This window comes from Colius striatus, chromosome 11, assembly GCF_028858725.1.
Source record: "Colius striatus isolate bColStr4 chromosome 11, bColStr4.1.hap1, whole genome shotgun sequence".
Lineage (NCBI taxonomy): Eukaryota > Metazoa > Chordata > Aves > Coliiformes > Coliidae > Colius > Colius striatus.
In genome coordinates, this window is record NC_084769.1 from 29004581 (window position 1) to 29030074 (window position 25494).

Here is a 25494-nt window from a genome sequence, read left to right on the forward strand (position 1 = left end):
ATGTATTTAAAGATTTTATTCACACTCTCCTCTTTTATCAAAGGCCAACATTGACTGTGATTCCAGCCCCACTCGATGGCAGAGGATGCCATTACTCAGAATACTCTCAATTAAAGTGCAAAACTGACAGTAAAAATGTAAAATTAATTATTAAAATACTAAATCAATTAGGACTTTCATAGCAGTAATTATAAGAGTACGCAGAAAACTATACACACCAGTCTTCTTAAAGTATGTACTTCATAGTACTTCAGAGCCCACAAACAATAAAGAAAATGCACACTTTCATGGCTGAGGTTTTTTAAGTACTTATTTTCCTCTGTAGGAAAGCAAGCAACCCATCAAAACGCATTTTAGAAACACCCACTTCTTCAGTTCACTGACGGTTCGCTGTTCATAAAATTAAATAAAATGGTACCTTCAAAGAAATCAAAGTCTTGCAAGTCATCGGGCAGCCGCGGCAGGACATCAGAAAAGTCCTCCTGATTCAATTCCAAGTCGTGTGGAATGTCTGTGATTTCGTTGGCGATGTCATCAGGCAGCTCATCAGCACTCAGCTCTGGTGTGGAGGGGCTCCTGGACAGAAAGTACCATTAGTCCCTGGGGGAATCATCTCTGATCCCTCCAAACAACAATCATGAATGGATATTGAGCTATAATGTCTGTTTCCCCAACACCTTTTTTTTTCTCCCCCCATCATCTACAAAAAATACTTCTACAAAGTTTCTTTAGAAAGCTTATGCTTAGCCTATTGCCTAAATACATTGAGATGTGGCACCAGGATCAAGACACTTTATCCATGAAACCCAGTAATCTGAGTTTAGTCATCTGAATGATCATGGATGGCCATCTGAAATGACTATCTGCCCTGCAGGGATAGAGTTAATCAGTCTTCCTCCTGGTAGCTGGTACAGTGCTGTGTGTTGGATTTGGTTTGAGAATAATGTTGATAACACATTGATGTTATATAGTTGTTGCAAAGTGACACTTATCTTAAGCTGAGGATTATTCAGTTTCTAGTACACTGACAGCAAGGTGCACAAGAAGCTGGGAGGGAGCATGGCCAGGGAGGGCTGACCCAAACTAGCCAAAGGGCCATTCCATACCATAGAAAGTTATGCCCAGTACAGACACGGGGCGGGGAGTTAGTTGTAAGGAGCTGATCACCGCTCAGGGCTGGGGTCTGGGCATGGTCAGTGGTAGCAAGTAGTACACTGTACATCACTTCAGCATCTTTCTTGGGTTTTGTTTCTGCCTCTTTTTCTTATATTCCTTTTCATTACAGCTACTACTACCACTATTAGTATTATATCTTATTGTTGCTGTTGTTATTTTATTTCAGTTCAGTTACTAAACTGTTCTTACCTCAACCCACAAGTTTTACTTTTTCTCCCAACTCTGCCCCATCTTGCTAGGAGGGGCAGGAGTGAGCGAGCAGCTGCCTGGTGCTTGGCTGCTGCCTGGGCTTAAACCACAACACTCCCACTAAGGGGTTTTTTCAAGTAATACACAGATATAATTTATAGCCCTGTTCCAGATTCTGATCAGTAAAGCAACATCACACCTTTCCACAGGGCTCATGAACAAGGCTCAAGCTAGCAGTGGGCAAACAGGGGCAGGGCTACCACTGACCGCATGTGGGGCATCTCTACTGGCAGTGAGACACTGGCAGGCATGGTGAGGTTCCCTTGGGGCACTGCAGGAGGAATGGGTTTCTGGGGACGGCGTGGGCCTCGCCTTCTCTTCTTCTTGTGTTTTTTGGTAAGTGCAGGTGGCTTGGTTTTTTTCCTGGGCTTCTTCTGCTGGTGCTGAACTTTACGGGAGCTGTCGCCTCTCAAGAAATTGTCCTTTGTGAATAAAACAAAAGCAATAGAGCCATATTAAGAACAAGTATTACTTTCCTTGCTTTCTCCATCCCCAGTAATTCCACAGATATTTGCATGTAATCCAAGAGACACTGTTAACTTACGTCTAGGGAAGGTTACATGAATTAAGTTGTTTCCTTCCTCATTGATCTCAATGGCAAAAATCACACAGATCAAATTATGACATATGCTAAATATGAAATCATGCATTACCACTTTGAAAATCATCATAGCAACCCAAACTAAGTCAGCGCAAAACTGCAACCTTTGGAAGCATTCCCATAAGAATGACACAACACTGTTCTGAGGTGGCAACAAAGGGGAGAGCGTGCAGCAGCTGAAGCCAGCATCCTCAAGTGTCCAATGCCATAAGAGGGACAGCACTAAGGAACCAGAATCATTATCATCATCATCATCAGTTGCCATCATACTGGGAACACCAGAGAAGTGTATGCCCTACAGAAATAAAGCTTGAGAGGCACACTGAAAGTTGCCTGAGAAAGGAGTAAAATTCCATACAAATCTATGTAGCACACACCGTCACATTTGAATTCAGAAAACTCACAGGTATTGGAGAGGCTGAACAAAAATAATACTAAAAAACCTGTAAGAACTCAACAACAGAATGAAAAAGAAAAGAAAAAAGGCAATTTTACACCTAACATCTTGAAGGAGGGGCAAGACAGAAGTGGGAATTTTCCTAAAATTTTGTTCTAGAAGATGGGAGGCATAAAAGAAGAGCAGACAACATCATCTTCATTTCTGCATTCTCTCAACTTGCAGTAGGCCACTGCTTTTCATGTGGGATCCACAGATCCCTGAAGGATGTTAAACTCCAGTAGTCAGAGGTAAGTAAAGTAGCAAAGCCATTTGAATGCTTATAACTGTTATCTATACTTTCTCTAGAAAATATTTAGGGCCCCATGTACTGAGACTACTTGAGGTGCAGTGCTCTTACCAAACCACACTCACAACATTCAGATCCAAGCACCAGGGTGAGACCAAATAAAATGACCACAGGATCTCTCGCAATGATTTTCTATTTCTTGATAGAGAGGAATCAGTTTTTTTCCAGTGAAGGATATGCTCATGTGCACTTCATATATCCTCAAAAGTATGTAAATTATTTTCATAACATACTTTATACTTATTAGGAACATTTAGCATATTTTACCCTCTTAAGAAAAATAGAAGGCAACAAGCTCTTAAGTTCATAAACTTGCTAGTTGTGACACAAGAGTTCATAGAAAAATTGGGGTTAAAACTCCTGATAATCCAAATATAAAAATAATTATGGTTTTGGCTTTGTACTTACCATTTTTTTGGCATGCTCTTCGCAAAGAGGTGTCTGATGTGTAATATCAAAAACTGGCACAGAACACTGTTGACCATCTGCAAACTTGGCTGTGCAACTTGAGAAGAGCTGCTGAGAACGGTTCAGTAAGATATCTGTGAATTTCTGCATCAGGAATAACACATGAAGCAACGATGGAGGAACACCCTTTGATTTATCAATCTGATGAAGATCAGAGCCTTCAACTCAACCTGTCCATAGATGCTATTTTTAATGAGTACCTTAACTTTGTTATTCAAGTTCAAAACTGGGTAAGGCTCAAACACAAGACTTAAAAAGTGAAAAACTGCATTCATGCAGAATCTCTAATGATTTTATTATATATTGAGATAGTTTTATAGAAACAGTCATTTCACTAATGAGTTCTTAGCAAAAAGAAGCCTTTTCCTGGAGTCTTAATCAATAGATCAATAGTAGCAGTTGGAACAGTGTAGTCAACAGGACTATTTCCTTACAGACTAATGACAATCCATACTGAAACATTAAAGAAAGACTATTTCTTAATTCAATCTTTTAAGGTATATTCTTGGCATTTATCTTTAGATCACAGACAAAGAAGTTTCAAGATCCTTCCTGCTTCTCTGAAAAAAAGATGTGCAATCAGACAGAAAGGTCAAGTAAATCCAAAAGTAAGCTTGCTGAGATTTCCTTCAGAAAAATCCCCTGCAGGAGTGAAAATATTTCCAGACTTACAGCAAATTAAACAGGTATTTCATTGTGGTTTTTCAAACAACATTAGAAGCACTCCTTCCATCTTGAACAGTTCTCACTCAGACCTCAGCATCACTATATATGCTCATAAAATGTTAAAATGCAAAAGAAAGGACAAAGAAAATGGAAAATCTGCAGAACAGACTTGGACAGACGGGTCAGAACCAAGAGCCTGTTCATTTTAAGAGGCACTGTTTCCATTGAGAAGACAATGCATAAGGAAAAAAATGGGCACAAATACAAAATCACTAATCTTGACTTCTCTGCTCTATGGACACCAACAAGTAAGACTATTTAAACTTTAGAAGGATTTAAAAAATAATAAATCTGAACCATGAGACAAATCCCAAATGCATCTGCACACTGTGGTTTTGAACTGCTCTGCAGACCACTTTTAAGTGGTCTGCAAAAATCAACAAAGAAAGAAAGGCATCTACAAGCAAAAAACACTGAAAAGGTGCTACAGTCTGATAGGAACTGGAAAAGATCAGCATTAGTCACTTGAAATACCAAAACGTTCAATAAAAGGAGTCACTCCAGCAAAAGCCCCAACAATTCCCTAGCTAACACCAAAAAAACACTAAGTCTGCAGAATTCTTAAGAGTTCCACATCAGATGTCTGTCTGTTTATAGCCTTCAGAATCAAACCTCACATCTAACGTGCTCTCTCCTTTCTGCCATCTTCATGCATTCACTCTTAACGTCCTTTTCAGGCTTGGCTTGAAATTCCGAGCACTGGGAATTCTTCCTCATCTAGAACATGGATTCTATGAGTCCTTCTATTCTGCTCCTTTTAAACACCACAAAGTATCAGATTTCCACCTTCCCAGTCGGTGCAAGCCATCATTTTACATTATGCTTAAAAACATGTTCCCATAAACCCTTCATAGGTAGTTTGCCTATTAGAACCTCGCAAGAGCTGCATGAAAGCCACACGGTTTATACTACCATCTCTCAAAGATGAGAGTTTTCCTAAAGGCTTCTTGCACACACGAAATATAGCCTACAAAGTAAAATGATGTGCCTAAGATAGATCTCAGTGGCAAACTACTTCTCTTCACTGTCTACAGATCTAAATCACACAAATTAAAAGCACAGTAGTTGAGGAGACACTACAAACAGGTATTTTTTTGTGAAAACATATTTGTCAATGCAAAAACCTAACAAACAACCACTCCTAAAAAGAACAGCTTCCATGCCTGAATGCAACTCCCAAACAGAGTTAAGAGGATACGCTGAAAACAATGCCTGGTGAATGGAAGGGCCTTGTTAGTGCACTGTTCTCCCTTTGAAGTCCCACTACAGGTTGTTGGCTCTGCATCTCTCTGCTTCGCTTGGTTTGTGCTGAAAAAAAAGCATAAAAGAGTTTAGAGACAAAAGTCCAGTCTCAGAAGGTTTACTTAGCACAACTATTAAACTGAACGTGGCACAGTAGGATGAAAAATTACAACACACGCGTGTGTGTCATGATCTAGATGGGTGCACACTACTACCAGACTCCACACAAGGATACAGAATAGAAGTCAATGACAGGTGAAGGTGTGACTGCAGTAAAAGAATTATTGTTTATGTCACAGGGCCTTAATTGTAACAAGAGGTGCTGTGTGGGACTACATTTTACAACAGCCTGCAACAGAGCCAAGGACGGCAGTAGGTGTGTGTCAACACAGGTGACCTTTAAAATGAGGTCAGTCTTTAGGGTACAATGTATTGGGTATGCCTACATGGGGAGTCAAGTGCACTTCCAAGCCTATTCATGAATCAAAACATGCCGAGCATCCCCAGAGCTTACATGCAAGCATGTGCTCAGACAAACGTAGACTGAGCTCTGGAGTGGCAAAGCCTGAGTGTGCTCAACATGGGTAAAAGCTCTCCTTTACCAACATGCTACAGCCCAATTCACCAGCAGATGCCCAGAGGTCAATGCTTCCTCAGCACAGCCTCAATGTTCTGAGCCTGAGCTGCAAGCAGGTGACCAGACAGCAGTGTGGATGAGTACTGCAAGCACTACCAAGCTCACTTGGTGTTAGCCTGCTCTCAAGGCATTTGTCACCTTCATGTAGATAAAGCTGGCAATTCCAGGGCTGACTTTCACCTCTGTACACGTTGTTTTCTAGGTTGACACAAAGCTGTCTGTAGCCTGACTGTTTTCCTTCAGTCATTTCTGTCATCAACTGCATTTTGACTGAGCAAAATTTCAGTTAGCAAAATTAGTCCTGTGAAAAAATTTGTAACTGAAAAGACTCTGTGGTTACTTAAATTAACCAGGGCAGTGATGGCAGGCATACTTGGCTTTGCTGGTCTACCCAAAACAATGTCATCTCCTTTGCATAATAAAAGGCAAAAATAATACAAAAAAATCAGCCACAGTTTGCCAGTTCTGGCAAGGTTTTGCTGTCGTTTAAGTTTGGAGACATCTACAAAACTCTGTAAACTAGTACTGTACCTCTACATTACACTTCTGAGCAGCTCTTCAGCATCATTCACTCCACCTCCCCAACAATGAACCCTCCAACTGTCATTAACCACAGCCCATCATCCAGAAACAAAAACATCCTATAACCAGGATATACTCTGAGTACCTTGCTCCAGCCTGCCTCTCATGTTAGCTCTCCCAATCCTCCCCAGTCACACATTCTGTCACCAAAACCACAATAGCAATAAGATGCCGCTGATATCCCAGACATAATGCCAGGGTTCAGACTTATCTGTTTCTGCACAAATATGAATCAACCATCTCTCAGTATGCCAGAGCTGGAGGGATGTTGACATTATCTAGAAAGAATTCCCACAGACGGTAACCTTCAGAGTTGTTAGAAGATATTTATTTTGTTGCTAAGTTTCATTTAATGTTAGACTAAGTTAAATCTAACAAAAATCACGAGCTAAGTTTGATTTGCTGGGAAGATAATTAAGAGGAGGTACAGGCTTTTTTAAAAAAAGCTTTTTGAAACACAAAATGTGACTTGAAACAGCAAACTGCAGATCAGACTGCACACCTTCTGAAGAACTGTGCTTACTAAAGCACCAGATATTCAAAGGCAGGCAAAATACATAGCTAAATTAATAAGAATTGGTTTTAGCATGTCACTAACTTCTTTTGTGACATTTAAGAAATCCAGCCTGGATATTACTGAATAAATAACCCATATTTTAAAACACAAAGCTAGAGAAGGCCTATCTTCATGGAAAACACTGTATGTGTGTTTATTTTACTCCACTGACAGGCATTTAATGTGTCACGTTTTTTCTGCCTTGCGTGTGCCAACCAGTTTCAGAGTTCAGCATTCCAGCTGCCGGATACTCTGTCCACCTCTACCCTGTCCAGACTCCAGACCTCTACTCAGACTGCAGTTACAGGGGAAGTCTAACCTGGTATGAGCACAGGTAGCTCTCCGGAGTTCCTGCATGAGCTGCCCTGCACGCTCTGGCTCTCTGCTGGCAGCCTGCAGCAAGGCTTTCCGGAGTGTGTGCCGGCACTTCTTCTGATGGGATTCTGCCCGCTCCAGGCGGCAGAGGTGCTTGTATTTCTGCTGAAAGTAAGTGCAAAGTCTGGTCACTCTGGAACTCCTGTCATTCGCATTGTCATCGTCGAACCTGAAGGTGGAAAAATAAAAACAAACAGGCTTCAAGTGTTTTGTTTTTACCAAGGAAACTAATTTGTCATTTTAATAGAATTGTTAAATTGGCATATATCCTCTAGCCCCATGAACAATCAAAGGCTGAACTCAGGCTGGGATGCCTGAGAAATGGTAAAAGCAGGATCGCTTTTGAAGTCTAAAAGTACTTACCCTTCTTAGTATGTCATTATTAGAGATTACATCAATTTGTCATCAAATTTGACACATTTAAATGTCTGTAGCCTGCTGTTCAAAAAAATCTATACTGTTAACCTTTACTTACTGTAAATGCCTCAGCAAATGAGACAAACTCTTAAATCAAAGAGTAATTAATGGAGAGGGTAAGGGTGGGGAACTATGTAGTGGAAATTTATGGAAGAAAGGTCATGCTGAAGAAGATGGTCAAATTTTAACAAGTATGAAAATTGTTGACGTTTTCCAATTCGTTTTACTCTGCCTGGTGGTGTAGTCCTTTCTAAATCAAAATGCACACTAGCATAGTTAGCAGTTGATACTGCCTTCCCCTTGCTGCAGTCTTAATGTTCAGTAACAGTACTGTCATGGAGAAGAAATTCACATTGAGCTCCAATTATACTGAGGGGGAAAAGAAAAAAAAATAAAATTCCGACCAGGATTAAGCAATGACCACATGAAGGACTGACCCAATTCTTTGTTTGCTTAAGAAAGCTTCTTCCTATTTATCTTGGCTTGCTGTATTTCCAGGTACATATCAATACAGCCATTAAACCATGTCAACACACTCAGTTAAACGAAGCAAAAAAAATCAAATGTAATAAATTAATCACTGGGACTTGTTAAAACAACAAGCTCCATAAAGTTACCCAGAAGTCTTCCACAGCAAGCTCAACTTTGCAGAATGATTTTTTTGTTCATGGAGTAACAAAGACAGTGCACTATATTTAAGCAAAGCAGACACTGTTTATTTTTTTTTTCCTTTAAGTTTTTCCTCATATAACAGAGAAACTTTTTGCTAACTTTCTTATCTATAAACAAAGGAAGGGCAGGAGGAAGAAAACAACTCCAAACAAATGAAGCAAATCAAAAGCTCCCAAGGGTTGGAGCACAGAGCTTGGCCATTGAGACTGAATGAGCCAACCTGCAAACAGGCGGACAGCGAAGCTGACCAACAACAAGGTGGTAACAGAAAAGATGCAAAACACCAGCCAGGAGCTGACCAAACACGAGTTGGTCACAGAAGAGATGGGAAACACCGGCTAGGATATTTACTAAATAAAGTAAGATCCAGAAATGCAGGCAGAACAGCTGTCCCTGAAAGGCAATATGACTTAGGCCTACTTTCCTTACTGGAAACTCTTATTACATTCATAAGCAGGTCAAATGTAAGAGATTCATAAAAACTCCACAGGAGCAAACACTGCCTTGACACAAATGGACATCTTTATAAAGTTTTATGTAAAGTCAAGCATACTATGTATTTTGTTTGTTAAAAGCAGATTACAGATTATTTTCTAGAAGCAGAAATTAAAAGTAATTAACCTCTGCAATTAAATGCTTAACAAAACTGATAATATTTAACATATGTAATGCTTAAAAAATTTTCACATTGAAAATGATATGAAAGTACACTTTTAAGATCCCTTTGGAAAGAATGCCTACCAGGGAAAAACAACATGTTTAGACAATTTTAATTGTGTGCTACTTAATATGGACTTTCCTTTTTCTAATGTATTAACAGAAAGTAGGAATAGATGGATAGGATCAGTTAGGTATATGTAGGTTCACAGTCTCGGATATTTTATTACTGCTTTGGGCCTAAGATTTTTAAACAAAGCTGCAGGCATACTGATTACATTTTAAATATGGTTACAAATTAACTTTAAGAAAAGACAGGACTATTCCTTAGAGGCAAAAACAAGCATTTCTTTTGTGTGGAAAGAATGTCTTTTAATGCAAATGTCTTCATATTTGAGACTTCTTACTTTCTTCCCATTGAAACAGACAGAAAAAAAGTCTATCATATGTTAAAATATTTTGAACTGCAGTTTATAAGGTAAATTTTAAAAAGTAGATGAAGACATACATACAAGATGTGGAAAGACCTCATGTCTGCAAGTAGACAAAGGCTTACTTTGAGGCAAACCATTTTTAAAACCCTATTCAGAATTAATCAAGATTAATCAAAACATATTTATACATTCAAAGAAACCTAAAAATGTCACAGTAACACCTCCTTTCATTTTTTTTTCTGTTAAGAAGGTACTGAAACCAAAAGGTACTTTTATTGTTGTCCTTTCATAAACAAGTTTATCAACTTCTATTTAGTTTATTCTCTTAAGCTGCATCTGAAACTTCTGAAGTTCAACTTAGCGTGTGGCATTTCATTTTTTTAAAGATTTCTGAAAGCACACACAAACCAATTGATAATCCAAAATGTTTTTTCTCAACTCTTTCCTTTAAGATTGTCATCTGTAAACATCAGGGGAATTACTGCTGAGTGTTCATGAAGAAAGGAAAAGGAAGCTCGAAGCAGAAAAAAGGAAGAGCAAAAGGGCAGCACAAGCAGTGCATGATCAGGGAACCAGAAGAACTCTGAGACACTCCAGCATTGTACTTCAAAACCCTTTGTAAGGGGGTATTTGAAGAACCTTCCCTTCTTCCAGGTGTTGGGAGTTATTAAATCCAACTTTGACAATACCATGTTGATATTTGCTCCTCTGAGCTGGGATGAGGAGAGACTCCAATCCTCACACTCCCTTTTCAAACTCACTACTTGAAACGCTCACTTTATCTATATTTCAGTGTAAGAAGTGAAAAACTGCTTTGTTTTACAGTCATACTTTCTAAGCCACAAGACCCAGCAAGTAAATCATCTGAGGGGAAGCTTCACTAATCTGTGGCAGGGAATGCCCCTGCATTCCCTCTGAATTGCTGCCCCTGCAGGCAATTCCTACCAGCCCACCACTCTTCCCTGCCTGCTGCCCTGTGCCTGGGGCCAGCTCCTGTACTACCAGGAGAACTCAGCCGTTTGGGCCTGCCTCCAAGCATTGCATCCTGGAATCCTGTGACTCCAGGAACTTCACTTTTCAAAATTAAAGGACAGAATAATAAAAGCAAACATTTGACCTGTGTTTCCACAGATGACTGCAACAATGTGAATTTTACAGATTAAAAGGACAGAAGGCAAGTCAACTAAAAGATGTATTACTGTTAAGACATTAATTTCAAATGAGTTTAAGAGCAGCTGGAGTATCACATAAGAAGTTCAACAGAAAGTGAGAAGAATCTCCCACCATCACACAGCCAGAAATGCTGAGGACAAGCTGACCAAGAATACAGAAATCAACTGCTCACTTTCTTTTACCAATCTGTTGAGGAGCACCCCTCCCACTGTCTTCCATGGAGTCAAATGGAAAAGGAAAGAATGGAGTCAGGTGATGGAGAGTCACACTTTTTACAATGTGACTGCAAGCTCATACACAAATGAACAGAGAAAGAATAGCTTTACTTTTACTATGAAAAACAGTAAGTAAATTCACATAAGTCTAGGTATATGATTCCAAAATCTAAAGGTTTTGGGAAGCAATCTCCATTGGTTTTCTGGTAAAATTCAGCCTCCAACTGGCTAAGTTAGAAGCCACTAATCTGCACTGCCAGATTCGCAAGACAGTAATTTTGACAAATCAAATCACTCAAGGAATAGTCTGAACTAATTCCTCTTCAGCAACAGAGAGAGCACATTGCACAGCTGTCAAACATTCCAGGCAATAAAAACCTCTGCAGAAGCTTGCAGAATAGGAATGAAAGTTTTAGAAGGCTGACATCAAGTAAATGCATAAATGTTTATCCATAGACAAAATTAGAAAAGCTGCTGAAGAGCTAATATTGGGCAAGTTGATGGAAGTAGAAAGGTAGCCCAGTAACACACAAAATTTTATCCACCATGACTAGTTAAGACAGTCTTTAACTGAAGGGCATAAAATGCTAGAATAGAACAGAAAATGTCAAGACAAGGTATTATTTTCTCTCAGTATGTGAAAAGAGTAGGAAGAATCCAAAGGATGTTAAAATAGAGTTGACCAAAAAAATATCAAATGTCAAAGAAGTCATTTAATAGACATATCTGCTTTGAAAATTATGTATGATTTAAAAGTTTGGATGTTTGTTTATGTTTTCCCAAACCAGATTATTTTTAAGTTAAAACTAATGTTTGTGAAAGCTTGTTCTCTCTCTGGCTGTTGACGCCTTAAAAAACAATGGTCATTCACAACAAAAAAAACCCCTTACTTTTAAAAAAAGGAAAGTCTACACATCGCTATCAAGCTTTGATTCACTGAAGGCTCTCAGCATTTAGTATATGGTGTCTGTCCAGATGACAGAGATACAGCTTTGTTGTTCACCTTGTGGACAATCTTTAGGGATAGTAAGGAGTACTGGCAAGTTTAAGAATTTCCATGTAACAACAAAATAACATTTCAACAACATCATTACTCTGACTGTGATATTTAAAAATTAAACACGTGAGAGAGAGCTGCCATATCAAAACCTCCAGTTACATAGTGAAAGAGAATCACAGTATACAAACTACAATCAAATTTTATTGAGACACCAATATCCTTTTCTTACCAACATACCTCAGTTTGGTTACAATACCATACTTCAGATGCTTAAACTTTGCACCACAAAATTTACACTAATAGATATATATATTTTCATACCCTGCTCTAAGTTCAGTTCCCTGACTTTGCAGTATACGGCAAACACCGTTAAGCCTTTCTGTACCAGCAGCTAACACCTGCCCTGCTTACCCCCCTTCAATCACATCACTTCCTTTCAATGCTCCCAACTATTTGACAGAGTTTTATTTAACACTGAATTACAAAAAGAAATGCTGTGTCCTTTAAAAAAAAAACACATTAAACCAACATCCTGCACAATTACCATAAAGATTAATGAGTAAAAGCTTACTAGCAAAGTTATTCAAAAATAGAAGGAAAGACAAGAAGCAAATGGTAACTCCATTTGGTTCTATTTCAGGAAGTACCTCTACTCAGCAAGGCACACAAATTCAGGAATAAATTCCACTAAAGTCAATTAAATTTAGGCAAATAAGCTTAAATTACTTCCTGATGCGTCCCTCTGATATCAAATTGCACAAAGGTCTCCAACTTAGGTGGAAACTGGTACAGAAGTCAACAAGCTGTTTCATAGCTCTTACAAATGAGTTCAAACAATCCTTTGTTTTCAGCAAAGCACTTGAGCAACTGACTCCACTTGAAGCGAAGGTTACATGATTTATTCCACCAAGATCAGCATGAATACTAAAGAATCATACTCACTCATGTCTCTCATAGCCAAGGGTTTCTCGGATAGACCATGCAACCTGATAAGGGGAGGTTTGCTCTGAATCCTCCCACTCTTCTCCACTGTCTTCAGACCAATCCAGCCCTAAGGGAATTGAAAACATGAAAGCTGTATGAAAACTGTACCCATCTCATAGAAGTCTCTGAGCTTGGTTAAATCATGCAATAACCTCAATTACATAGGAGAAGTTACAATTACCCATTACCATGTGCAAATAGAACACGATTTTTGTCAAATTTGAGTCTTCCTTTTAAAATTCTTACTAGCTTCTTTACACATAAGCAATGGAAGAAAAATCGACAGCTTTTGTACCCCCAGGAAAAATACTGCAGTTTTCATACTAAGCACATGCAGTCTTTAGAGATGAGGTAGAAGTCCCTGCCACAAAGAACTGTTTGACAGGTAACATTTAGTACTAATCTGATGTAAATGGGCCACTTTCATTTCTGTTTATATATTGACCCCTGCTCTGTGCCAAAACAGAGAACAGGAGAATAGGAAAGAGCAGCACTGACAGAGATTGATACACAGCTACACAGGATGTTCCTCGGCTCAATCTCTGCAATTGCCTGCCAATTGCATATATTAGCATGAAAACAGCTAAGGGGAGAGATGTAAATACTCCTGCACTTTTACTAAGCAGCATGCTTTCACTTAATGATGCAGTTGAATCAACCTACTGTGTGCACCAGCAGCCTTAGTTACTCAAGGTAAACACAATCCTTGAACAGGACAGCCAGAACCACCAGAAAGAGAGTCCAGTAAGTTCTCAGGTGGACTATTTTATCTTGAGCTTCATCTTTGCAGTTTTTCCTACTTTCTTCCACATCAAGTGGAATTCTTGCCAATTCCTTGCAGCAGGTGGAATAAAAATCCCTGAGCTGCATTTATGAGCCAACATTATTAGTTGTCCACTTTCTTGTGTACTCCTTGAAAATGGAGCAGCAGTTTGGAGTTAAGGAGCTTTTTTTTTTTTTTTCTAAAAATAAACTAAATGACTATATGTGAAATGATTCTGAAGTTAGATGCTTTGAATTTGGGAAATGCATCAGTAGGGTCACCTACTTTCAGGGTTGAGACACACACACTTGGAATACAATCATCAAGAATGCCTTCATCATTTAGAAGCAACACTTTAACAGAAACCAGAAATACCAGAAACCCTTTTTTCAATAACTTCAGCATCCTGAAAATTCTGTTCTACCTATTTATATGAATTTGAACTAAATTAAGATATCTGAAGACAGCTGATAAAATGTCAGAATCATTCTTTCAACTTAAATGGGTTTCTACTCTCACTCCTCCCATAAAGGAATTGAAAAAGCAACTTAATTGCCAGATAAAGACATCTACAATTGACACCAGATAACAAATCATTTACCCACAGTTTAAAAATAAAATCAGAGGTTGCATTGTTTTGCTTCCAATCGGCACTGTAGTAATGAAGGAATGAAATCTAATTCAGACCTAGCTATACTCACACTGAAGACTACAGTTACATTAACATCCAATTAAATGGCTCTGATGTAGGTATACATAAAACTAGCTCCATCTTTTTAAAGATTCTGTCATCCTTAGTTCTTTCCTGTCATGAAAAAGAAATCTTGAAATTCTTTGAACCAGCATTACTAGTCTCCAATATTATGGCACATTATGAATAAATAACAAATATATTTTCTACTCTCACATAATTAATACACAAATTCTTTTACTTTGCCAAACATAAAATGTTCTAATTGAATACACAACCAGTTATGCATCTGCAAAACTGCACATTTACAGGTCTAATCAGTTTATATAACATGCCTATATTTTAGGAAAATTTATTCTCTTCACCACTTGAGAATGTAAAACATTAAACACAGAAAGTGACCCCTCTACAGTCTTTCAAAATGCAGGTCACTGTCTAAGCTATAGGGCTCCGTGACACTCAGAAGCGCCTCTGGGGCCACCACTCCTCAAAAGACCCATATTATATATAGGATCATGAAAGCACTTTTCTGGAGAGTAAAGTCCTTTGGAGACATGCTAATTATCTTCTGAACAAATAAGCAGGCTATCCCAGGAGTGACAAAGGGTAGATCTTAACAGCAAATTAAAAAAAGGTTAATTGAAATAGCAAAAATTACAGATGTTTGCAATTAAATAAGATGTTACATGAAGAATGTGGAGATTTATTGGAAGGTTGTTTGGGGTTACTTAAATATCATAAATGGCATTCCTGCTCTAGTATCACACACTGACTCTTGTTTCCCTTTTCTCTGTATTTTACTTGTTAGAAAAGTAAAATATAAAACTAAACAGAAAAGTAAGGTAATTTTGGAGGGTGAGGGAGATAAGAGCAAATAGGTGCACCTAGTCCTGTATGCACAATTAGAAAAATAAGCCACAAGGTCAGCTGCCTTTTTAAAGCTTTATAGAGCACTATTACCATAGCAGCAAGCTGGTTATATCTACTTACATTTTCACAAGCAGCAACTGATTATTACAGTTTCTAGATAAAAAGTAAGATAAAAAGAAGTAGACTATTCCTGCACTGGTATGTGGACAAGACTCCACCTCTCCAACTATCTTCTGTAATAGTGCTGCCCTCCTACAGGTCTCTTGCGTTTGTTCATCCACATTCTGTACACAAATAGGCCCAGGCAAGAAAGATTTGCTTGTGCTCCAATTTTCCCAGTCAAGTCAACTGGAAATTTAGAACTACACCGAACAATGGGCTAAATCTCCAAACTCTTACTTGCACTCATTTCGTAACATGCACTTCTCACACTAACCTTGTCCATTCACGTAGGTATGGCTGGCATCACTTTTACTGCTCAAGTTGCAAACCCTCTATACAATGTCTGTATCATCCAAGTAATGTTTTCTATACTTCAGTTTTATTTCTCACATGGTTAACACAACAATAAAAAGAATGAACAAGTAAATGCAAAAACCATATGTGATGGGTCCAGACATTCCCTTCACAGGGAACAAGGCTAAGTAAACACCAGTTTACTTAGGGTTATTTACTTAGGGTTATTTTGTAAGGATCACACATGAATGAGGGATAGAGCTAGGAGGATACTCCCCTTTTGACTTCTGGTTTCAGGGTAAAAAAAATAAGGCAGCAGTATATCTATTATCTACCCACCTAAATGTGGAAACAGATCAGTGTTCAGCTGCTGTTTTCGAGTGCACAGTTTCACCAGTCTCTGTAGCCGGCTCATGCAGGATGACTGTAGAGGGAAGGCTGTGGCTTTCATGAGGACCCGATCAGTCCTTGGAGGGTCTGTGACAGGAGCCCTAGTGGGTGGCAGGAGAGGCAGAGGTCTCTTGTTAGACAACTGCCGGGCTTGTGCTATAGTGTGTGTGGTGGGTGCCACTCCCTGCATTGGTAGGCTGGTGTTCGGAGATTGAGGTGACTTGCAGACGATGCCCTGTGGTAGCCCTGTCGGCTTTAACGAAGCTGATGAAGGTGGCAGATGGGAGTGCTGCTGCTGCTGCAGAGGCTGCTGCTGCAAAGGTGCAGGAAGGGGGCTAAAGTGCTCTTGGCGAACTTTTAAAATCTCTGTCTCTCTCTGGCGCTGCCGGTTTTGAGCCAACTTGCTCTGCAACTTTTTCCTCACTGTTGCCCCTTTCTTTAGGTCATCATCCTCCTCATTGAAAGCGAAGGGGTCTTCTAATTCTGCCTCCAGGTAGTGGAGGGGAAGCCTAGCCCCTGGAGGAGAAAGGGACATCCCATCCAGTCCATTGGGCATCTTCAAGGCCAGGGTGGGCACTGTCAGACTGAAGGCCATACCATCCATCTGATGCCTGACCTTTACCTCCTCTATGGGATCATTCTTTTTCTTCCTCTCCTTTTTCGGTATAAAGCCAAGTACCTGCAAGTGGCTGTTGCAGTACCTTTGAAAAGTAAAAGCAGCCAGTTACTAACTCAACTCCTGTAAGGCAAATCTGAAGAAAATAGACATGACTACAGGAAAATCCCCCACACCCATCTCATTTAAAATGTAGATTGAAACATGAGGTTTTATAAGGGGTGTAGACATTTGCTTCTAATACAATAGCTATGTGTGGTGTACCCAACCTGTAACAGAAAACAAAAACCTATACAAGGGATAATTTGTAATCTTAAGATATAAAAGCCTTAATTTGTTATTTACAGGAGAGTCACATGCAATCATTCAAAATATTTACTAATAGGGTAAATCTTCATAAAACAAATCTGCTGTTTGATATATAAATAAGTAACACCTTAAACCTTTAACTTTTCATTTCAGAAGCTCCCAAGAAAAAGTATATTGAAGACTACTTCCTTTCATTTGGCTATTCTTCACTGGAAGGAGTTAACATTTTCATCAACACAAACATTATTATGAATTCCATTGTAGTAGAGGACAGTTTCTTATATGGACAATCACGCCTGCTGAGAAGGGCCACTATTTGCACTTAATGAACAAGTAGCATAAATATTTAAAGTCTGAATTTTGTAGCCGAAGGATTAGTTGAATGTTCTTCAAACAAAACATGTAGTTTAAAAGAAACTCCCTGCTGCTAGAAAATGTTTACACAATGGTGGGAATATGTATACATACAATCCACAAACTCGGATTTTAAAATCTTCTAATTTAAAAAAGATTTAAAGACATATTATTTTTTTTGCAAAAAAAGTCTTTGAAAGTTTTTCCTGAAAATTAAAAGGAGAAGAGTTATAATTTATGGGTACCAATAACATGCTAAAAAGTAAACAAGGGTTTTTTTGTCTGATTAAAAAAAGCAAGTGATAGGAATGTAGGAACTGTGATCATTTGTGAACAGCATTTTCGTGTTTCACACAGGCAAGCTCTCTTGCCTCTGTAGGATGCCACTTGCAATCAGACTTCTGCCTTTGCAGGATCCCATCTATAACCTGCAGCTTATAGACAAAAACAAAGACACGAGGGAAGAGTGATGTCTACATCAAGGTATTTATGAACAAGATAAGAAAATACCTATGAAAATACCTATTATTTAAAGTCTGACTAATATGAATCTGAGAAAAGTAATTTTTGTTGAATAAACAGGTTAAAATGAGATTATTCCTGGTCTTCATGGAGAAAAAATAGCAGAAAAGCCCAAACCAACTAGTCTAAACACTTCAGTTTAGTGATTCAACTTGTTGACCTAAAGAAGCAATCTGTGAACTTCTAAGGTGTCCATAAAAAGCAAAAAAGAAAAAGCAAATTCATAGATATTCCTTAATGACCTTCGTATATGTAGCTTCTCAAGGGATTCATACTCATAAGGATCCACATCAGAAAATGCTGAGAAGTACTGCTACTTATTATTATCTAAATAATTTCTTAATTACATTAAGTTGTAAGTAATAAACAAATCTAGATGAGGTAAGATAAAAGAATGTGTGGAGTCCTTATTAGAACTATAATACTGTAAATTCTCACCTAGACTCACTTCTAAAAATAAAGCTACATAATGAGAACTCAATAAAGCTTCCCTTAAAGTCAACTGCACTATTTCCACAATTAAAATTAAGCACTTTTAAAATATTTTGTTTAATGAGACTGAGATCGGTTACAAAAGCACTTTTAGTATGACAGAAGAAAAAAACCCATAAACAGACAAAACAAACACAAGGGAATTTGTTTCCCTCTTATTCCAATTTGCTCAATGTGAATGCTTCCCTGGAAAAGTGATGGAACAACTCATCTTGAATGTTATCACTGAACATATGAAGGATTAGGGGGAGTCAACATGCCTTCACCAAGGGGAAATCCTGTTTGACTAACCTGATAGCCTTCTATGAGTGCATAACCGGTTGGCTAGATGAGGGGAGAGCAGCGGATGTCATCTACCTTGACTTCAGCAAGGCTTTTGACACTGTCTCCCATAACATCCTCATCAGAAAGCTCAGGCAGTGTGGCTTGAATGAGTGGACAGTGAGGTGGATTGAGAGCAAGCTGAATGACAGAGCCCAGAGGGGGTGATCAATGGCACAGAGTCAAGTCAGAGGCCTGTGGTCAGTGGGTGTTCCAAAGGGATCAGTTCTGGGGCCAGTCTCGTTCAGTATCATCATCAATGACCTGGATGAGGGGACAGTGTGTGTTGCCGCCACTGGCAACACCATCAGGCTGCCTGCACGGATTACTCAGCCCCCCCGCTGAGGGGACAAGGATCACCACACACTCAGCATTGATACTTTATCCCAACCCCTTGTTTACACCATGTGCTTTTATCTGCTACCACCAGCACCTCCTCTCACTCCACCCCGTGCTCACCTCTTCTGTACCTTCCACCTCTCACATTACAACCCGAGATCTTCCAGACGCCTACCACAGAGTGTACCCTCAGCAAGTTCCCTGATGACACCAAACTGGGAGGACTGGCTGATTCCCCAGAAGGCTGTGCTGCCATTCAGCAGGATCTCAACCAGATTGAGAGTTGGGCAGAGAGGAACCTCATGAGGTTCAACAAGGACAAGTGCAGAGTCCTGCATCTAGGAAGGAACAATCCCCTGTTGTACAGGCTGGGCGTCAAACTGCTGAAGAGCAGCTCTGCAAAGAGAGACCTGGGAGTCCTGATTGATAATAAGCTAAATATGAGCGAGCAATGTGCCCTTGTGGCCAAGGCCAATGGCATCCTGGGATGCATCAAGAAGAGAGTGGCCAGCAGGTCAAGGAGGTTCTTCTCCCTCTCTACTCTGCCCTGGTGAGACCTCATCTGGAGTACTGTGTCCAGTTCTGGGCTCCTCAGCTCAAGAGGGACAGGGAACTTCTGGAGAGAGTCCAGGGCAGGGCCGCCAAGATGATCAGGGGTGTGGAACATCTTTCATACTAGGAAAGGCTGCAGGAACTGGGGCTGTTTAGTCTGGAGAAGAGGAGATTAAGGGGTGATCATATTAACATTTATAAATATCTAAAGGGTGGGTGTCAGGAGGTTGTGACATCCTTTTTTTCTACAGTAGATAGTAACAGGACAAGGGGTAATGGGATGAAGCTGAAACACAAAAAGTTCCACTTAAACATAAGAAAAAACTATTTCACTGTGAGGATGAGGGAGCAGTGGCACAGGCTGCCCAGAGGGGTTGTGGAGTCTCCTTCCTTGGAGGTCTTCCAGACCTGCCTGGACATGTTCCTATGTGACCTGATCTAGGTGAGCCTGCTTCTGCAGGGCGGTCCTTCCAACCCCTACTATTCTATGATTCTATATTGTTCATAACTTGAATATTGCTTCCCTGTGCTTGTGCCAATGTGAAACGGTAAAACTGGCTAGCCTGTTTTCATTGTGAAAAACAAAAAAAGTAAAAACCAGAAAAGGTGACTATACCTATGAGAAGTTAATAAGCTGGTTAACATTCTCCATGTTCTAGGCTATTAAGGGTTTTGCTTGTTCATTCAACTCTAACAGAATCATTTTCATTTGCAGAGAATAAAGCTTTGGCTCTTACAACTGACCATACTACACCACTGAAAACCAACTGTATCTTACGCAATCAACACCTCTGGACACAAAACTCTAAATACCAGGCTACAACTTAATGAAACTATAAAGTATATGGACTTGCAGACTCCAGCACACACTGACTTGGCTCTCTTCTTAAGGCTGTGTCTACCAACTCACTGTCATCCAGCATAACCAAGGCTGATACGCTGCAGACTAAAAGGAGCAAGAAGCAACTGAAAAGAATGCTTAAGTCTTCTATGGATAGAGAAGACTACATGCAAGCAGTTTTGGCTAGGCATACTTTATTAGCACCAACTCAACTTCAGCCTTGTCAGGCTCTAGCCCGTCCCACAGAAAGCCAGACAGGCATCCACAACCACTGCCCAGGTTCCAGGATGGCTTTTTTGTTGGCCCCAGCCCAAACTGACTCTGACTTTACATGATGTTGCAGAGCCTGGAGCAGACATTAACTGACTCTGCTGGAACCAGTCTATTATCAAACGAGTGAAGGCAATAAACTCTTTGGATCAGATGTAATGCAGAGAAGGCTTTAGTAGTTTATGCCTCATCGAAGACAGATTACTGGGAAGACTGGAATGGCACCTGTAAGTAGCACAGTCCCTTTCACATAGCTTGGAGCATGAAACCCATTACGGTCAAGCTGGCCCTATAAGAGCCAATTCTGACGTGCCTATCTGAGTGTCTCAATTTGTCACTTTTATCACCTGCCTGTGAGTTATTCTTAGTTGACAGCATTACACTGAGTATCTAATATAGTTTATTCTTCCTTCCTTACTCAGTGCTAAAGACACTTAGTCTGTGCAGGTGAGGCTGAAAGCAGACAGCACGTATGTTAAGAGTGGTGGGCTGCTATCCATTAAAACTATCGTAACGTGGAACGTGCAAAAGGTGACCTGCTAGGCAGACCTGCTTTAGCAAGGGGGGTTGGGCTAGATGATCTTTAGAGGTCCCTCCCAATCCCTACCACTCTGTGATTCTGTGAAATGGTGACGGGCTCTGAAGGCTTCAGATGGACAGTTTCCTACTTCACTGGAAGGGCAAGAATCCACACAGCGAAGTTTTCTACCTACAACTACAGTCTGCTTCACAGTACATCCCAGATTGGTATCAATTTTGTCACTTATTTAAAGGAAGATCCAAATAAACTGAAGAGCATCTTGCCCAGTAACAAAATATTTGAAGGTTTTCTTGAAAGAGGAGAATTAGAGATAAAACAGTGTTTAATCTAGGTAATTTTTAAGTATAGGGTTATTACCATTTAAGCTGAACTTCATTATCTTTATGTATTTGGATAAAAAAACAATTAGGAGACACGTATTCAAAGGAAGTACAGATGCAGAACCCATATCTGTATCATCCTGTATATATTCTTTAAAAAAACCAAGATATGAATTGAGAAACTAGTCTTCAAATAAGGCAATGAAGTAATGTACTATTAACAGATTTCATTTGTAGAATGTTAATGGTTAATACAAAATCTAATAATGTGGCAGCATATTCAATATCTTTGTGGCTGGTAGCACCTCATTTGTCTGGGGTCAAGTGAGACATTTTTTTAAGTATTTGCGGACAGTGTATGAAACTTTTGGCATATAATGCATGCATCCTGTTAAGACATTTTATTTTTATAATCTTTATGAGTATATAAGAAGATAGCTGTCAGAGCATCATGCAGCCTGCTTCTGATCTTGTACGGTTATATGTGACAAAATGACCATCTGACAGTAATTTTGTACATAGAAAATTAAAAGCTTTAAGTGAAGAACTCAGACATAGCAAACATCTTTATATCTAACAGAGTGTGAAAAAAGTCTCCTAAGAAACAGATACAGGTTTTCCTGCCAAGAAAAAAAGTTTAGAGCAAGCATAGTCTTATCACTAGCATTCATTATATTTCATTGTTAAAGTTAAACTCTGCCCTGAAAAGCAGTCTTTTAAAATATTCTTTCAAACCGTCACGTCCTCTCATTTGAAATTAAAAGTTTATTTTCTCCTTCAGACACCTGCTGTCCTCTTCAAGTACTGTAATGTGACACTCGACATGCAATTGAATTATTCTAATATAACATACACCAGATGTCATGACCACACTTCACTTTAACTTGAGAAAAATCAAAAATAACAAAGTGTGAACTCAATTCAAGGTGTAAAGAAAAATCTCAAATTCCATGGGAACATATGAGACCTAAAAAAGTGTTATTAAGCACTCTTATTTCCATTGTTTTTAAGTAAATAGCAACTCTGGCTCAGTCAGCTCTTGCATCTGAAATTACAGCATACCATTTGCACTAACTATTTCCATGATCATTTCTGCAAGCTTATTTCCAAAGAGCCTCAATTGTGCAGCAGCAAAGAAACAGTCACTGACTGTCAAATTACAGCTTAAAGTTATTCATCTTGTGCCATTTGAGCATTTACCCTACAGCTTTTGACAAACATTCATGGGTTTTTTTCTCACTTAATCAAGTGAAATGGCAGGTGAAGTGCAAGTTAATTTAGAGCACAGTCCAACTGTTGTTTCAAACAAGAGAGGGAGCTGTGAGCTGAGAAGGAAGCAGGGCACAGTGGGAACACTGCTAATAACGCAAAAGGTTAGTGAATGGCAGCTAATAATGTGAAAGGTCAGTGAATAGTGGCTTGATTCCTTTTTGTCACATTTTCTTTACATTTTAGGTTTAAAAAATTAATTTCTAACAGAACAAGCCTCAGAGAGTTAACACACCCCTTATTTAAATACTGTGTCACTGGCAAAATCTATAACAACTACTCTGAAAAATTTAAGTAATATCTACCTGGCAGCCAAGATTAGACAAATTCTGCTATTTCAGCCTAAGCAACACCAATGAGACTTGTGTTGATGAAGGATGCAAAGAAGGATGTCCTTGTGGTTACAGTATAGCTTGCAATTCAAGAAACCTGAACAATAATCTCTTCAACAACTTCACACACTATCTCTTGCAAGGCATTTAATATGTGGGCACCCTGGGCATTTTCACTTGGGCAGGCAGGGGGAGAAGAGGTGGGTAAGTGAAGAAGAAAAGTGAGGGGACAGCACTTTCCCACTGGTTCATCTGCTATCAAGTAATATTTATTTTATTCCATTAACACAACAATATAGATTAGTACCAAATCACCACCACTGAATTGTAATTCTGGATTCATCTCTCTGTCACTCCTCCCTAAGCCCAGAAGGTATGCATTTTCAACTCTTTGTCGTGCAATGGAAGTGTGCTTCTTGCACAACCAGCCACACAAGCAGGCCTTTTTAAAAGTAGGTACTGCAAGTGACAAAACAAATTAACTAGAAGAACAAGTACTGTGTAGCGGGTTTGACCCACAGTTTACAGTGAATTTGAGAAAAGCAATTAACTCTCCCAAAAATCTTCCTTGGGAGTAAGTTAATGCCGCCCTTCTAAGTACTTGACTCCCACGTAAAATAAAATAAAGTTTACTGGTCTTAAAACCCTCAATGGAACATCCTGGAATTAACTGACTCAGGACAGCTCTTCCCTCATCCTGCAACCAGGCAGCATCTTAAAAGAAAACTCATATCTATGTCTCAGCCACTTCCCACTTTGCAGATGGGTAACCACCACTCACCTACGGTCCTCAGATTTGGGGATGGGGTTGGTGCAGCGTTGGCTGTTATACTTGGCCACATATTCACATTGCTTGAAGGGGGCAGTCTTGTCCTCCAGAACGTGTCTGATACAGAAAGCGTAGCCGTTAAGTCGCCTCTGCTTGCACAATTTGGGGCTATATGAGCACAAGGGCTTATTGTCAACCTCAGAGAAGTGTATGTGTTTGCCTTCATACATCACGTGACTCTATTCCTTGTGAACATCAGCTGAAAGAACCAAAATATTAAGAGAAATCACAGAAGGAAACAAAAATGCATAAATGCATTCAGTTCTAGATTGGGTGTTTTATTTTGGCAGGAAAGAGAGATCCAAAACAATACCTGATTTTAAATCTTCTGTATCACATCAATGTTAAGACAGAGCCCCAAGGACACCACTATCCTGGAATGATGATGAATAAGGATGAAGCAGATTGTCTAGGAAAAATATCAAAAAAATCAAAGTCAGTCAGAATAAAATACTTATTAAGCAGTAATAATATCTAAGTGGCCAGATATAGTCACTAAACCTGTGGTTCAGCTAGCACCCAATAAGCCAAATCCACTAGCACAATAGTTTTCAATGAGTTGTCACAGATTTTGAAAACCATGGAAGGAAATTATTGGGTAAAACCAAAATTCTACTGCCACCACACTTGAACTGGTTAAATAAAATTCTACTCATCTTCCAGAAGGTGATTAGGAGATACATGTTGAGAAAGATTAACCACTAGATTAGATCACTTGCTTTCAGGAATCAAGCCAAATGATGACTAATTCCTTTGAATGCAGTTTTACTTCAAGTATGTTTGTTTAAAAAAAATGCCGGCAACTCTCCTCACTCCACAAAATTTCCGTTTCATCATACAGTGCAAGATAGATTTACTTACAAGGTATACTTACAAGCATTTAAAAAAGTGTATATCAAGAGTACTGGCTGACATTTTTTTCTTTAGTGTCCAGTGATAGGACTGAGGGTAATGGACAAAAGCAGGAACACAAGAATTTCCTCTTAAGCTTAAAGAAAAACTTCTTTACTGTGAGGGAACCCTGGCACAGGCTGACCAGGGAGGTTGTAGAGTCTCTTTCTCTGGAGGCTTTCAAACCCACCTGGATGTGTTCCTGAATGACTTGATTTAGGCAGACCTGTTTGAGCAGAGTAGAGGTCCCTTCCAACCCTACCATTCTGTGATTCTGTGGGGGTTTTTCTTTAAAAAAAAAAAAGTTTTCTTTAGCACACCTGATGAACAGTGTTACAGTGTTCAGATTCTGCAGCTGCCCATGGCTTCTCCAAGCATCATTAAACAGTCCTTCCTGAGGTCATTATGGCTCTTCAGAGCTTCTCCTACCTTACTGAGCTTATTTTAGGCATATGCAGGCATTAATGATGTCAGAGGCAGTACTCCCAGTGATGCCAGGAGCACTGAAATGTCATTTCAGCAGGAGGCTGGACTTTTGTCCCCCTAAAACAGACCCTTACTGTGCAAACCCATGAAATCATAAGGTACTTTTTTATTTCTGAACACTATGGAGTGT

The 25494-nt window shown here is 39.4% G+C and overlaps 1 protein-coding gene across 3 annotated transcripts in view; it reads right to left on the minus strand.

The window, feature by feature from the left end:
* INO80D (INO80 complex subunit D) overlaps nt 1-25494 on the minus strand; it is a 42511-nt gene that overhangs the window by 8503 nt on the left and 8514 nt on the right. For all 3 annotated transcript variants that reach the window (XM_062004470.1, XM_062004471.1, XM_062004472.1), the window contains 9 exons: nt 24301-24396; nt 23940-24186; nt 16030-16781; nt 12869-12977; nt 7303-7527; nt 5165-5274; nt 3181-3314; nt 1633-1847; nt 419-576 (listed from right to left, as the gene is read on the minus strand). In XM_062004470.1, the coding sequence (XP_061860454.1) occupies nt 419-576; nt 1633-1847; nt 3181-3314; nt 5165-5274; nt 7303-7527; nt 12869-12977; nt 16030-16781; nt 23940-24157 (1921 nt within the window). In that variant the 5' untranslated portion in view covers nt 24158-24186; nt 24301-24396. The remainder of the gene's footprint in view (nt 1-418; nt 577-1632; nt 1848-3180; nt 3315-5164; nt 5275-7302; nt 7528-12868; nt 12978-16029; nt 16782-23939; nt 24187-24300; nt 24397-25494) is intronic.